General features: G+C 47.3%; 1 protein-coding gene across 1 annotated transcript in view; it reads right to left on the reverse strand.

The window, feature by feature from the left end:
• The window catches only part of LOC138521306 (long-chain fatty acid transport protein 2-like), a 450,908-nt gene that overhangs the window by 222,149 nt on the left and 213,012 nt on the right, over window positions 1-15,747 (reverse strand). The window contains exon 3 of the mRNA XM_069634043.1: window positions 1,539-1,697. Coding sequence (XP_069490144.1) covers window positions 1,539-1,697 — 159 coding nt within the window. The remainder of the gene's footprint in view (window positions 1-1,538; window positions 1,698-15,747) is intronic.

The raw sequence follows: 15,747 nt of genomic DNA on the forward strand, positions 1-15,747 counted from the left end.
TCTGAATGAGGGCATCTAAGATTCCCTTTGAGAATTCAGAGAATTCTTTTGGTTCAAGTGAGGAAAAGAAGGAAAAAAAGATTTGAGAATTCTGAGAATTTTTTTTTGGTTCAAGTGAGGAAAAGAAGGGAAAAAAGATTTGAGAATTCTGGGATTTTGTTTTGGTTCAAGTGAGGAAAAGAAGGAAAACAAAAATTGGGACTCTGGCCCATGGTCTTTTCATGTCAGAGTGCTGCATCCTGAACAAACGGAAAGCACTTATCAAAGTAAAATATACCAAGCAGTCCCAGTTTAAGGTTATATTGACCAGCTACACTCTGACTTGTTCTGACTTGGTCATTCATTTTCTCACAAAATATTAATAGAGATAGCTTTCATGTTGTGGCTAGGACCAATTATTATTCTTCTATCAAGCTGAACTCCGTAGGGTTAAACTTTGAGTTAAGTAGTCCATTGGAGCTGCAGAAAATTGTGTTGGGGCTAAAGCCCACCAATTACGATGGGGATCCCCTTCTTGCTTCACTCATTAAGACCCACCTCCTGTGTTCCTGAGCACATGATGCTGGGAGAACATGGTAAACATGTCTCTCCTAGAAGTTACATTTCATGACTCCAAGTTGGATGTTGAACCCCTATAAAAGTGAACAGCATTAACCTAGAGTGTGTGGTAACTTTTGGCAGGTAACTTCTTTGCCTTCTGTGGCGAAGATATTTGGGTGTGTGGTCTCTGGACGGTTGAACAACATTACGGTCAAGAATACATTCTCTCCCCCATCAACCTGGTCTGATGCCTTGCTGGAAAAACAGAGACAGCAATGTTGCAGGTCTTAGATGATGTGTCTTCTCATTCTCTAGGCGACTTTCAGCACAATTGTCCGGGGGGCCCCTTGTACCATCAGTCGCGTTGTGGGGCCAGCTTCTATGCTGATTTATATCCTTTCTAGGTGGCAACTCCTAGCAGGTCAGGATAGAGAGCAGTGAGTCTGATATATTTTCTGTGCCCCAGGAGTCAATCATGCCACCCATGTTGTTAAATCTTTGCATGGCGCTAGTGGGAGATCTGATGGGTATTCCTATTACCGGAGTATTTCTCTCCTTTCGACTCCTTCTGCTGCAAGACTGCCTCCAGAGGAACGAAGGGTGGATGACTTCCCATTTCCTAAAACTCAATTTATTTCATGAAAGCTTCTTCGATTTTCAAATACTTCTCCTTCTCCCACTCAGCCTTTTTGGTTAAATAAGCGTTTCCCTCTGTTTGTCATTTTGGACCAAGCATAGTTCACTTAAAGCTCTGGAGAAATGTATTACTTTTTTGTTTCTTCTGCCGATTCCCGATTATTTGTTCAATATTTGGTACTAGTTATGCTATTCTGTTTGGTCTCCCAAAACCACAAACGCTGCTATGAAGGCTGTCTTTCACGCCACAGCTATTCTGGTCTAAGGGGTCAGAAAATCTGTAGACATTATGCCTATAACATCTGCTTTGCCTTGCACATGTACAAATAAATAATCATTACAGACAGATACATTTTACTCACCTAAAGCAAGGCACCCATGCAGCCCTAAGAGGAAAGCACTGATATGATAGAGGGGAAGTGGTGTGTAGATAATATCATTGGAAGTGGCACCACACATGGCAAGCATGGATGAAGCTATGCAGACCATCCGATGGTTGATGTTCACTGCCTTTGGCAACCCTTGGAAAAAAGGGAATAGAAATAAAACTTGGTGAGAGTCAGGCTAATCAGGACCCTTAGATGCCTGGTGGAGCAATGCTACATTGAGCGAAAAGTCGCAATAGAACTAAAATGTGCCAAACAATATTTTCTTTAACATGTCAGACAAGATTTTTTTTTTTTAAACCTGCCCAATGCAATCTATCAACTAAAATATTTGACTTCATGACCTCAGTCCATAAAACATTTACAAAGCATTCATAATAAAACATAAAAGAAATTCATTTACACACTGTCCGATACAAAATATGATCGCGATGTTGTGCAATTGCAAGCTTGTTTAATACTTATTTTGACAAAAAAACATTCCTCATGTTAAAAGCAAGCTTCCTTAAATAACTATTTTCCCAAACGAATGCCTCTTCCTATAATCTGCCCCTTGTCGCTCTTTTCTTTCTACCAATTTCATACTCTTGCTCACTTTTAAGGCAATCTGCCGGGAGCAGAATAACAATGTTGCTGTGGAAACAGTGCGGCCATTTTTGACATGAGAAGTTGCTTGGAAATACTAATTCAAGATCTATTCATATGTGTGTGAATAGGATCAGAGTCGGTTGAAGATTCTCCAGAGGGGTCGTTTGATATTGATGTATGGGGGAACTGTTCCGGCCGTCATTTCAGCCAAAACTTGTCAGGGGTAGCGGAAGTGACATCACATGGCCCTTGGTCTCTGATGACATCACAGGAAGTGATGTCATTTGACCCCACCCCAAAATGACATTGCGGGAAGCGATGGAACATGATCTTTCACCCCTTGATAAAACAAGAAGTGGCATCACATAGCATTGTTCCTAAGTACACTATGAAAATTATAAATTACTCACCGTAGTGACTAACGTACTCTTTGTCCATAGTCCCCTTTCCTCAATACTGTATGGGCGTCCCTTCCTGGGGACGGGAGACAGAACCTTTTTCACCAGAAAAAAACCTTCTCCTTTAAATTGAGGGGCGCGGCACAGGGAGCATCCGCTGCCCTGACTCCGCCGTCCAGCGCCACACCTCAATCCCCATTGACGCGTCGACAATATATCTAACATTGCCTAATGACACCAGTATTAGGGGCGAGGTTGGTGGGACATATGGAGGAAAGGGGACTATGGACTAAGAGTACGTTAGTCACTACGGTGAGTAATTTATAATTACTCTTACGTCCCGTCCCCTTTCCTCCATACTGTATGGGCGATTACAACTGATTGTAGCCCCAGGGTGGAAAGTACACCCTCCTTAAGCAAATAGGTTTCTGAGAACCGCCTGTCCGAAAGCCGCATCAGATCTAGAGCCGGCAACCAAACAGTAATGCTTGCAGAAAGCCGAGGGAGTGGGCCAAATGGCCGCCCTGCTTATGACTTGCCAAGGAACATGGCGCTGGAATGCGATGGCCGTTGCCTTGGCCCTGACTGCGTGGGCATGCATATTGGCCGGGAGCGGCTTGTGCTGGCCCTCGTACGCTTCTTTGATGGCAGAGACCATCCAGCGGGATATGGAAGCCTTTGAGGCCTGATAGCCTGGCCTCGAGCTGCCGAACGTGATGAACAGGGCGTACGACTTGCAGAAGCCCTTGGTTCTGTCCAGGTAGAATTTCAGGGCACGCCTGACATCCAGGCGGTGCAGCACTCTCTGTGCTTCGTCCTTGGGATCGGGAAAGAACGTCGGAAGAACTATTTCCTCGTTCAAGTGAAACGCAGAAGGAACCTTGGGCAGAAATGCCGGATGCGTCCACATGACTACCTTGTCCCTGTGAAAGGTGGTATATGGTTCGGAGGCGACCAGGGTCTGAATCCTGCTAACTCTGCAAGCCAAGGTAAGACCGACTAGTAAGGCCGTCTTGATGGTTACCAGCCTTATGTCCACGGATGTCATTGGCTCAAATGGTTTGTGCGCCAGGGCGCCCAAGACTATATTCAGGTCCCACACTGGGTGCGGTCTCTTGAGGGGCGGGTAAAGCCATGCGAGACCGGTCAGGTGTTTCTTGACAATTGGGTTGGAGGAGGAAAAAATGCCTTCCTCTGAGTTCCTGTAAACCCCAATGGCTGCGAGGTATGTACGGAGGTGTCGACCTGTACGCCCGAATGAGCGAGGTGTGCCAAAAAGGAGAACACGTCGTCCAGATTGCAGGCCAAAGGGTCAATTCCCTTGGAGTCTGCCCAGAGGCAGAACCTGGTCCATTTGCTCTTGTACTGTGCCCTGGTGGATTTGCTCCTGGCGCCCTGTATGATCTTCAGATTGGGCTGTGAGAAGCTAAGGTGCAGAGGCGTTACCTGCTCAGGTACCACGCTGTGAGGGCTAGTTTCCCTGGCGCGGGGTAGATGATCCTGCCCCCCTGCTGCGCCAGATGTGCCGGGCCCATCGGGAGGTGTATCGGGGGCACCTCCGAGAGGCTGAAGAGCTCCGAAAACCATGGTCTGGCCGCCCACCATGGAGCAATCAGAATGAGGCGGAGCCGGTGCGACTCCTTTATCTTGCAAAGTACCCTGTGGATCAGGGGAGTGGCCAGAAAGGCATAGGCCTTCATGCTGGTCCACTGGAGGTGAAATGCATCGCCCAGAGAGCCGGGGCCCTGACCCTGCCAGAATGAGAACTGGGGGCACTTCTTGTGGACTGCCGAGAGGTAAATTTCGTTTTCCAAGGCCCATTCCCACATGCTGATCGCCAGTCTGCACAGAGGAGGGGATCTGGTGCCTCCCTGCTTGTTGAAGTAGTACATGCTGGTCAAGTTGTCTGTCTGGATGAGGACAACCTTGTCCTTGAGGAGCGGTAGGAATGCTCTGAGCGCTAGCCAGATGGCGTTCAGCTCCAACCAGTTGATGTGGTATTCCTGCTCCTGTCGAGTCCAGGTGCTGTGCACCGAGAGATCGTCCAGGGTGGCTCCCCAGCCTCCGAGCGAGGAGTCTGTGGTGATGGTGGCCTGCGGAGCAGGCGGCCGGAAGGGCTTACCCATGCATAGGTTGCAGTTCCTGGACCACTACGTTAGGTCTGGGTGGAGAGTTGGATGAACGTTGATCATTTCGGATTGAGAGCCCCGCTCCTGACTCCATGATGCCGCGAAGTGCAGCTGAATCCTTCTCATCCTTAGTCTTGTGTGCGGGACGGCTAGCAGAACTGCCACTAGTAGACCCAGGAGATGCTGAAACCACCAAGCCGAGGTCACCTCTCTGCTGAGGAAGTGGACTGTGGCCCTCTTGATGGCCGAGATCTTGTCTTCCGACGGGAAGACCATCTCCGAGCACGTGTCCCAAATGAGTCTCAGGAACGTTAGAGTCTGGTTAGGGAGCAGCTGTGACTGCTGGAGGTTGAGCGAGAAGCCCAGGTCGTGCAGTTTGTTCATAAGGGCCTGGGAGGGGTGGTCAACTGCCTCCGGAGATGTAGTCCGGACGAGCCAGTCGTCGAGGTATGGTAGATGTGGAGGCCCTGCTTTCTGAAGAGGGCTGCTACTGCGTTCATGAGTCTGGTAAAGACCTTGGGGGCCGAGTTGAGGCCAAACGGGAGGACCTTGTATTGGAAATGGTAGCACATGATCCTGAACCGTGGAAAAGAATGATGGGGCTGCCAAATCGGGACGTGTAGGTACGCGTCCTTCAGGTCTAGGGAGAACATACAGTCTCCCTTGTCCAATGTCTCTGCTATAAAAGCTGGCATAACCATCTTGAATTTTTGCAGGGGTAAGGAGAAGTTGGGGTGGAAAGGTCCAGCACAACTCTCAGGCCCGCCTGGTTCTTCTTCTGAATGGCGAAAATCCTGCAGTAGAAGCCAAAGCCTTGCTGGGAGGCTGGAACTTCCTCCACTGCCTGACTCTCTACGAACGACCAGATCTCTGCCAAAAGAGTTGCTGTCCCAACCTGTGGGAGGGGAGGAGGGAGGAGTGGCTGGGATGGCTGGCGGTACCCCATGGATACTACGTATAGGATCAATGGGTCCGCAAAATTCGGCACCAGAAATGTGCATGGAGAGCAAGCCTGCCCCCCACCGTAGACATGTGGACCCGAAGGGGCGTGTCATGCCTTCTTTCCCTCGGAGGCTGAGGAGTGTGACTGAAAAAAGCCCTTACTCCCCCCCCTTTTTGTTGTTTGCGCCGGCTCTGAGACGGCGAGCGGTCCAGCTGCCTGGATCTGCGTTCTGGGGATCCCCCATATGTACGACCCTTCTCTGAGCGTTGCTGAGATTTGGTGTGAGATTTGGGCATGGACTTTGTAAGAATGGACAAAGATTTTGCTGTTTGTGAGCTGTTCTTCTTTTTGTCCAGCTCTTCATCCGTAGAGTAGTGGAAGAGGTCCCCCCTCGAACGGTAGATCTAGAATGCGCTCCTGGATGTCCGGGTTGAACTTCGTTGCCCAGAGCCAGGCTGTGCCCCTCTTGTCGGTGGCAATGCAGATGGCCTGGCCCGAGGTATCGATATGCGCCACTGTGGATTCCATGAGGTCATGCGCCACGAGATTGGCCTCCGCTAGCCCCGCCTTAAAGAGTGATTGGCATTGGGAGGGGAGTTCCGGGAGGAAGTCTGCAATTTCCTGCCATAACCGTTGGTTGGCGGCAGCCAGCATGGCATCTGCGTTGGCCTGACGCAGGTGCAAGGAGGCATTGGAGTAGATCTTCTTGCCGTAAGCCTCCAAGATCTTCTCCTCCTTGCCTAGCAGCGCCGCAGAGGAGGAGGCTGAGGACAACTGAGGCTTAGAGTATAGTGATGCCGCAGCGATCACCGAAGAGTGTGGCTGAGGATGGGTTGAGAGCAAGAGTGTTTCCCCCTCCATCTGCCCGTACTTGGCATCCAGGCGTCGGTTGACCAGCTGGATTAAGTGGGGCTCGAGCCAAGCCTTCTTGGTCAGGGAGACTACATCGGTTTGCAGTGGAATCCCTGTGTTGGCAGAGGGGCATCTTGTGAGGACTTCAGCCAGAACCCCCTCTGCTGGCTGTTCAACCTCGGGCTGAGGGAGGCCTAGGTACTCCACCAGGCCAGCAAGACGTTCATGGAAGGCCCTGGTTGAGGATGGCGTGTCCGGATCTTCCTCCTCGTCCATGTCCTGCGGATCTGGAGGATCGTGTGGGTGGAGGAGGGGTAGATGGCGCCAGAGGCTGGGGTACAAGGACCGCAGCAAGAGGCTGGGGAGCCGGCAGAGGTTGCAGAGTTGGCTGTGGAACCGGAGGAGGCGGCTGCACCGGGGTCAGGGAGCGCGATGGAGGAGTCTGTGGTGCCGCTAGCATGGCGGGGAGGACTTCACTGACTGCGTCCTTGGTGATAAACCCCATATGAGGAGACCTCATGAGGCCGAGGAATTTATCGAAGAGCACCTCCTCACTGGCCCAAGAGGTGGTAGGGGGTACCGACTGGGTAGCGGGGGACTGCTGGAGCCGCTGCGTACCCAGATGGTATGGACGCATGGGAAAGGTGCCCTGCGCATATGAAGGGTAGACTGTAGGCCACGTACCTGGTTGCGACCAGTCCCACCTTGACACTCGTTCTTTGCTGAATTCGTGGAATGGCGTCAGATGGGTGCTTCTGTCTGGTGCGGCGGCCATTTTGTCGAGATGCCTGCCACGTGCCTGCGATGTGCTGTCCAGGACTCTTGCGTGTGGAACATGAGACCTACCCTGCTCCTCGGGTCTCGGCCCGGTATGTGTTACACCCTCGATCCGGGGGTCGGTAGAGCTGCATTTAGGCACCCCCTCAGATGTATTGCCGGTATTAGGGCATAGCCCCTTGGCCATTGTGCCGGTAAAAGAGCGTAGCCCCTCTAGTGTAGATCCGGTATAAGAACCTTCCGGTCCCTCGACACTGCACCCAGGAGGATCCAAGGACCCCTCGACCCGAAGGCCGGTAGCTGTAGCAGCCTCGGTGCATGTGCCGGTGGAAGGACCTGGTCGGTCCCTCCTACGCGGGAGAGTCCCTGGGAAGGAGTCTCCCTTGCGGGGTGCGCTGCAAAATATCGGCCCTACCTTGGACCTGGGACGATGCGTCACAAAGTTCTTGAGATCCTCTGGAGGCAACTTCTGGAAGAGCTCCCTCCACCTGGCTAGTCTGTTCTTCTGCGCCTTCTAGGACAGCGGGTCACACGCCAAACATAATTGCCAACCGTGGTCTGTGCCAAGGCAACGTAGGCAGAGGGTATGGGGGTCTGAAGTTGGGAAGAGCCCATTGCAGGATGCACACCTGCTGAACCCTGTGGAAGTTGATATACGCCGGGGAGGAGCTTGACGCCTGAGGACCGAGTACCTGAATGATAGAAAAGACAAAAAAGACAAAGAGAAGATGTATCCGCGTGTGGAATAACATGGCTGAAGCCAAACCCAGGAGCACTGGTGAATTCGGCCCGTACTCGTCGACGCAGAAAAGGGGACTGAGGTGTGGCGCCGGAGGGCGGAATCAGGGCAGCGCATGCTCCCTGGGCCGCACCCCCGCGCGCCTCTAAATTTAAAGGGGAGAAGTTTTTTTTCTGCTGAAAAAGGTTCTGTCTCCCGTCCCCAGGAAGGGACGCACATACAGTATGGAGGAAAGGTGACGGAACGTAAGAGTAAATATGGTTACACTATCAATATAATGTGATATACATTTCATACAAGAATTTATCTTTATCACCATATGTATCGTTAATATCAGTGTGTATAGGCCCATTTTACCAAATTACTGTGAATACAAGCAGACTTCGAAGGCCAAATGATAATTATGTGTTATTATATAGCACTTACGCTTAAGCGCTTTATATAGAACAAATATATATACAATATCACCCAACCTGTGTTGGTACTCATTTATGGACCTCAGAAAGATGAAAGGCTGAGTTGAGGTATTTAAGAACAGACTAAATCGGTGAATCCCCCCCTGAACTGTGCCTGACATAAACCTTTAATGAGTATAGCAATTATTGTATAGAAATCCAGAAAGACAAATTATGTGTTATTCCTATTCTTTCTTATTTAGGGTCACTGCTGAAAGTGTTACAATTGTGGAACCCCCTGTTTTTTTAAGAGGCCTAATCAAGAGAGCTGCCATTCCAGAAACAAAGAGCCACATGGCGGTGGCCACAGCCCAGGATTTTACATGTTAAAAATAATTTCTCAAATATTTTGTTTTGTTTTTCTTTTTTAGGGGTAGCCAGGGAGACCCCAGGGGGCATAGCTACGACCCCTGGCAACCCCCAAATGATGTCCCTGGAACCATTCACTTAACTGGGAAACAGGTATCCATATTTTAAAAAAGAATACATGTATGAAGGGTTGCTTAAGGTTTTCATTAGCAAAAGGGCAGTGAAAAAAATGCTATAAACGTTTTCTTTGGCGCATATTACCTTAACCCAAAGCAGGCCCACCACCTAATAAGCAAGTGCACGTTTTGTACGTAAACCAAGTTACTTGTACAATCATCCAACGAGGAGCTAGATGATGCCGCAGAGTCAAACTAACCCAAGTCTCGCCGAACCACATAACTTGACACATTATATACATTTTTGCAACAACTAAAACACTCCCATGTATTTTATTACAATCCACCCCCCACATGTGATTGGACAAAACCGTTTCAAAGAAACCCCATTGTTTTCTCCAATTCTTCCATTCTCATTGATTATCTTAACTACCATCTTCAGATTGTATTCATAGCACACCCCTTTCTTGGGATTCTTGGGATTCATCCGTGATAGGTCATGACATCTGCACATGGTAACATATTCATATACAAACACAATTCATTACAGGTCACAACTAACCTGAAACCTCTTAGCCCTAAATGTAATTGTACATGGTTTGCATGGATTCTACAAGTAACATGAGGAAAGCTGAATAAACAGTTTCTCTTTGAACTGGCAATAACTATCTCATGCACCCCAACGTTCCTGCCATCCCGGAACATACTAATCTAAATGACTACCATTTCAACACGCACAGCCCATCTAAAAATGCAATTGAAGGCCCTGGGTATCGGTCACTTTGGCCTTGAGCGTCACTTCCCTCTTATTTATTGCTGGTCAAAGCAAAAGGTCAAAACACTTCTGCATGCTCACATGTACTTAAAAGAGATTACATCTGCTTTTGCGATACTGCCAGGCCATAAAGATCCTGGCTGGTTTGTTAGCTGAGCTGACCATCTGCGAAGGTTGTAGTCACTTATTTACCCTTTCTCTGGTCTCTGGACTCTGCAAAAACCAGTTTCTCTAAGTGACTTCAAATTCATCTCATAAAAACCCTGATTGCCGAGTTAAATCCATTCATAAAAAAGCACAATATATATGCAGGTGTTATAATCCCCTGTATGTGTATATCTGTGTGTGCAAGCATGTTTAATAACTGTCATGTTCTCTTCACAGTGGATTTTCTGTGACCAGTCCCCTTTCCTCGCATGCACATTATAAAATTCTTTGCCGCCCAATCTTCTAGGCACTTCATAGCACACCATACCTGGATCGTGTTTTATATTTCATTTGGCAGTTTGGCATTTGTCTTTCTACGTGCGTGCAATTTTAACATGTATCTATTTTGAACACAAAGTAACACATAATGTAACATATCCCATTCACATTTAACTACACTGGATACATAAGAAATTGCTACATCGCTCCTGTTTCACTGCACCCCTATTCACAAATATGGCACGCACAATATGAACACCTCTCCATCATTGGGACCTTTCCTGACTACCCCAGCATTCCCCCCTTTAGTCAATACTTTACTAAATCATATTCCTGTTCTTCAAAACCACCTTTTGGGGGAAATCCCTTACAATAATCTCTCATACTGGTCCCAATATGGGCATACTCCTCCGCCAAATAAACTGAGCTTGTCCCCTCCACCATTTCCGCCATCTACCTGTTGCTCCACAGAATCATCCCAACTTGGTGGAGGACACAAAAAAGCTTCAGTCTGAGTACCCATGTGAGATAAAATGGTAGTCATTCTAGCCTTGGAGAGGGTCACAGTCATCATGGCAGGTGCTTTTAGTACCTGGGCAGAATCACATCATAACAACATTTGACAAGAGCAAAAAATAATAAGAGAAAAGACAAAAATAGGTAAGAGAATTTTTACAGCAAGCCTCATCCAAGACGTTACCCAAAAGAAAAGCAAATCTAGCCACGCGTCAAATGTGATTCCTGCTTCATTTTCCATGATCACTCTTAGCTTGTGTAAGACAGCGATGGTCTGGGTCAGGGCCCCATTTTCTGAATCATTGGGAGGCGCAAATGTACAACACATGCTCCCTATTTTCTGATAAACCCCTCCCTCCATAACTGTTAGGAGGTCGAGGATATACATATTTTGTAAGATAATGAGTCTCCGGGCCCGCAGTTCTTCTTCGATGGGATTGAATGCTGATTCAGATGAGCTGACAAACAATAGGAGTTTGTACCGGGTCACCTGGACCCACCTGGCATTTCCTGTTACTTGGACTGCAGGTGCCACGAGGGATGTAAAGAAGCTCTCAGTGTGACTAAAAAGCTGAATGTCCATTAAAGCTTTTGATGATGCAGCTGACATATAATTTGACCGCTTGGTTTGTTGAAAAAGTCCTTCCTTCACATGATCAGGTACAGTAATTGATAAGTCCATATGTGATGAAGAAGGGGACACAAGGCGCACAGGGGACAAAGGGGGCAGAGATGTAACTTTAGGCATCGGGCATGTGAGAACCAGATGTTCTTTATGAATAACAAGATTTGGCACATGGAGTGTAGTGAAACTGCACACACTTTGCCACGCTGGAGGCAACTGCCTAGGGCTGTTCGATCCGCAAGTCCAAAAAACATCCAGGAGGGCAGCTGAACCTCCAGCCAGGTCAGCAATCCGAAGCCTGTGGCGGCAGTTCCCGTTTCTGCCAACCGGCACTGTGCCATCAGCACTGAAACATAGAGAAAAATAAGTAAGTTTATTTTAAAAGGTTTTTCTGGCGCCTTGAGCCACGTCACATGCTACATGTAACGTTGCCACATATTTCCACATTTGTGATTTATGCATGCCACCCCTTATTCTGGGAATCCCCTCATCCCTCCAGCTCTGCAACTCTTCACCCCTTAACCTGGTGTGGCACATGGAAATGCCACTCATTCCAATGGCGTACATAGGTCCGCACATAAATCTGGTCTCCCGGGAGCAGTTGTTGCTTGTGCTGATCGTTGGTTTTCTTGCCGGTTTCTCCTGTAGACTATTGGTGAGAAGACACAACCTGTGAAGATATATACTTGACACTTTTGGTTAAAGCCCTAAGGTACCCCTAAACTCCTCTCCTAGGATATCTGTGGTTTTATATGCGTCTGATGCAGTGTGTGCAGGTGAGAGAGGTGTACATAGCCTACACCCTGTCACGATTTTCACGAGGGCTGAGGTGGTGCTACTTTTCTGTTTGATTTCTCAAATAAAACAGTGCTAGTGACAAGCAGTAATACCATGACTTTCTTAAATCATTGCATATGTTCACCAGCCAGGCCTTAAGGACCCAGTTTAACCTTTCCACATCCTGTTGGCCTGTGGGTGGTATGCACAGCACAACCTGTGCTTTGTTCCCAAGAGCATTGTATTTTCTGTGAACAAGGCATTAAAAAAGTGGGTTACATTGTCGGTTTTCAAGACCTCACAAATTTCCCACTATTGAAATATCTCTCTCACCAGAAACCTAGCTGTAGACTTAGCATCAGGGTGTACACAGGGACCAACCTTAAGCCACCGGGAGAGCAACAATAAAATAGCGAAAATTGTTACATTTCATGCACATATCCACAAAGTCGATATGGAGCTTCCGAAATGCCCCAGAAGGCCTCTTCAAAATTCCCCTTACTGACCTAATGGTGTTTCCAGGATTGAATTCCTTGCAAACTATACAGTTCCCTACGAATCTACTTACCTGATCCTGGAGGTTTGGTATAAACCATTCCTCATGGAGTTCTAGTGCAATTTGTCATTGAGAAGTGTGCAATGGAAAATGTAGTTGCTCTAGCACCATAGCACCACAGGAAGAAGTTCTACAAGCATTACAACCTTCCCAGTCAACTCCTGTCTCCACAGCAAATCCATGGGTGAGAGGATGCCTCCTCTCTTTCCCCAAACCTTCTGTTCCTCTTTAGATGCTCTTCCTTGCATATCTATGATTTGAAGCACCAGGACTGCAGTATATGGGGCTGGCAACTGTACCTGCTGGTGCATGACTTCTATTTTCTGGTAAACGGCAAATACGCGGGCTCCTTCCCCGCTCTGTCTGCGGCATCATGTACAAGTGCTATGGGGTTAGTACGATTAGTATGCGCAGCGCACTTTTCAAGGCCTACCTCTGTGGGCATGGTTAAGACTTCGATTAGGCTGGATAGCAGCACAGCATGCTGAACAGGGGTCCTGTCAGATCTCCTAAACCCTCTTGTCTGCAATCTTGACAACACAGAATGTACCATGGAGGTGACATAAACGAAGAGTCAAAATAAATACTGACTGCCTTCCCCTTAATCATTTCTAGCACCTCTATAAGTGTCACTAGTTCAGCCGCTAGTGCAGAGTAATGCAAAGGCAACTGTTTTTACAGCCTGGCCTGGTATCCCCATTCACAAGGCCCATAACAGCTGCAACCGTTTGCCTCTCACCAGTGTCCTGATTAATTATTGAGGACCCATCAACTAAAAGTACCTCACCTTCTTTTAAGGCATCCTCCTTAACATTCATCCTCTCTTCCTCTTCCCCCTCATAAGTTGCAAAATCATGAACAATGTCATCAGGTTTCAATGGCTCGGCCACAAATGTCGCAGGATTGACTAAGACTAGGTGACACTGCACAGGATGTATTAATGAATTTGATAAAAATAACCTTGTATCACAAAACTCTTTCGTTCATCAAAGTTGACTTGAACTTTTCTAAGATCGCAAAAACCGCATGCCCCCCTTACAATGTCACTGGGTAACCCATGGTAATGGTCGGAGACTTTTGAATTGCAAAAGCCACTGCCGCTAAAGCTTGCTCACAAGGGAACTGCCCCTGTATCACTGGGTCTAGGACTCCGCTATAATATGCTAAAGGTTTGTGGCCTAGTGATGTTTGCTAGGTCAGGACTGCTGCCATCACCTTCCTGTTCGAATAAGAAAACAAATAAAATGTTTTCTTGTAATTTGTGGTCACCAAGATCAGAGCATTACTGATCGCATCCTTGAGTTCCTGGAAGCAAGTCACCATTTCTTCAGACCATTCTATCAGACCTTTCATCTTCTGCACTTCCTTAAGTGCCCTCAGTAAGGGGCTGACGTAACTGGAGTAGTCAAAGATCCACAATCTCCAATAGTTACAGAGCCCCAAAAACTGCTGCATCTGTTTCACTGTCACTGGCTGAGGCGTATTCTGAACAGCAATTGCTCTCTCTGGCATTACCTTTCTTCCTGCAGGTGATATCACTTGCCCCAAACATACTACCTGTACTGCAATTTTTCTTTGTCCTCTTTGTATCTCTTATCCACCAGCAGAGTGAGGAGTATAATTGAATCTCCTCGACACTGCTCGTCTGAAGTGCTACAGACTAGCAAATCATTGATGTACTGAATTACTGAACTGGACACATGTTAATTCCCCAAATCCATCTGAACCACCCTGTTAAAACAACTTGGAGATTCAAAGTACCCCTGGGGCAACCTTGTGTGCTTAAATCTCTGAACACGATACGTAAACACTGAGAATTGGGGTATAAGGGGACTGAAAATAAAGTCATTTTTTTAAATCAATCACGTGAAGTGGGTCGACCCAGTAGGTATATTACAGATAATGGTGGTAGGATTTGATACCAACAGAAATTCTGCGTCAACAATATTATTGAGGGAGCGCAAATCCTGGACCATGCTCCAACTGTCCCTCTTCACCAGAGGTGAGCGCTTAACTATAGATGGCACTCCAATAAGCACAAGCAAACACTGACCAGAGCTTTGGTATCAAGGTATATCATTATTTATTTAAAGACACACTTGTTGACACACTCCAGCACTATTATTGTAAATCACTTCAAACACAGTTACTATTAATCTATATACATCCCTTATTCCTTATCAGACAAGTCTTAGTTAACACCACTTATTTCCAGACAGAGGTGAGCGCTTAACTATAGATGGCACTCCAATAAGTTAATGAAAAAGGGAGGGAAAAAGGCAGAATGTAGGAAAATACACCACACTAATTAGGGGTGCCACGGTATTAGTTTTATGACGGTACAATAACCTTCTTGCCAAATGACGGTATATCATGGTTATCGCGGTATAGCAGGTGGAGTTAACTAATCTTAACAAATATTTTCTAAAAGGTCATAAATTGTCAGATTTATCAACACAAACAAAACCAGGCATCCAGGGCCAGAATTGGGCTTTTCAACATACTTTCCACTGAAATGCCACCCCTTTCTTCCACCAAACAGAAACGCACGTGTGGGGAGGAGGAGGAGGAGGAGGGGTGGGGAGCCCTGCTGCGACTGGCAAAGCAAACTGAATAGCTTTTCTTAAGTGGTCATTTAGGCTTTTAGCTCCCCCACTGGCTACTGGTGAAGATGAACAAGTTGCCATCTTGATAACCTGCATGCCACAGATCAATGGAGGCTGATGGTAGTATACGCTTGTGCGCATACACACACACACACACTTTCTCTTTACGTTACTACAGCCTTTAGTTTACTTGCGGGCCAAAAGGTGTTCAGTAATCACGGACATGTTACCCTTTGGTATGGCAGCAGGGAATACCCACAGAGATGAGTGAATTTCGCAGTGTGACTTATAGGTAAATTCAATGATAGAGCCAGGGAAATCCCCCATTGTCAAATGTTTAGCTAACATTATCCATTATAAATATAAAAACCCCAAAGCCGCCAACCCAAAGTAAACCCTTATCCTTCTTGGCACTGTATTTATTCTTCCTACTGCTAACATTGATTTTGTGTCAGGCACGTGTGGTTTATGGAATGGCATTAAAAACTGCTCCAACTGAAACTACTTGGCAGATGGCACATCCAACAGTGCAAGACCAAGACTGCGCAGCACTTGCTTATTGCAGCCTTTACAAATCAGATTGAAAAGCACACTTAAC

This window comes from Ambystoma mexicanum, chromosome 13 (genome assembly GCF_040938575.1).
Source record: "Ambystoma mexicanum isolate Mex_15411 chromosome 13, UKY_AmexF1_1, whole genome shotgun sequence".
Taxonomy (NCBI): domain Eukaryota; kingdom Metazoa; phylum Chordata; class Amphibia; order Caudata; family Ambystomatidae; genus Ambystoma; species Ambystoma mexicanum.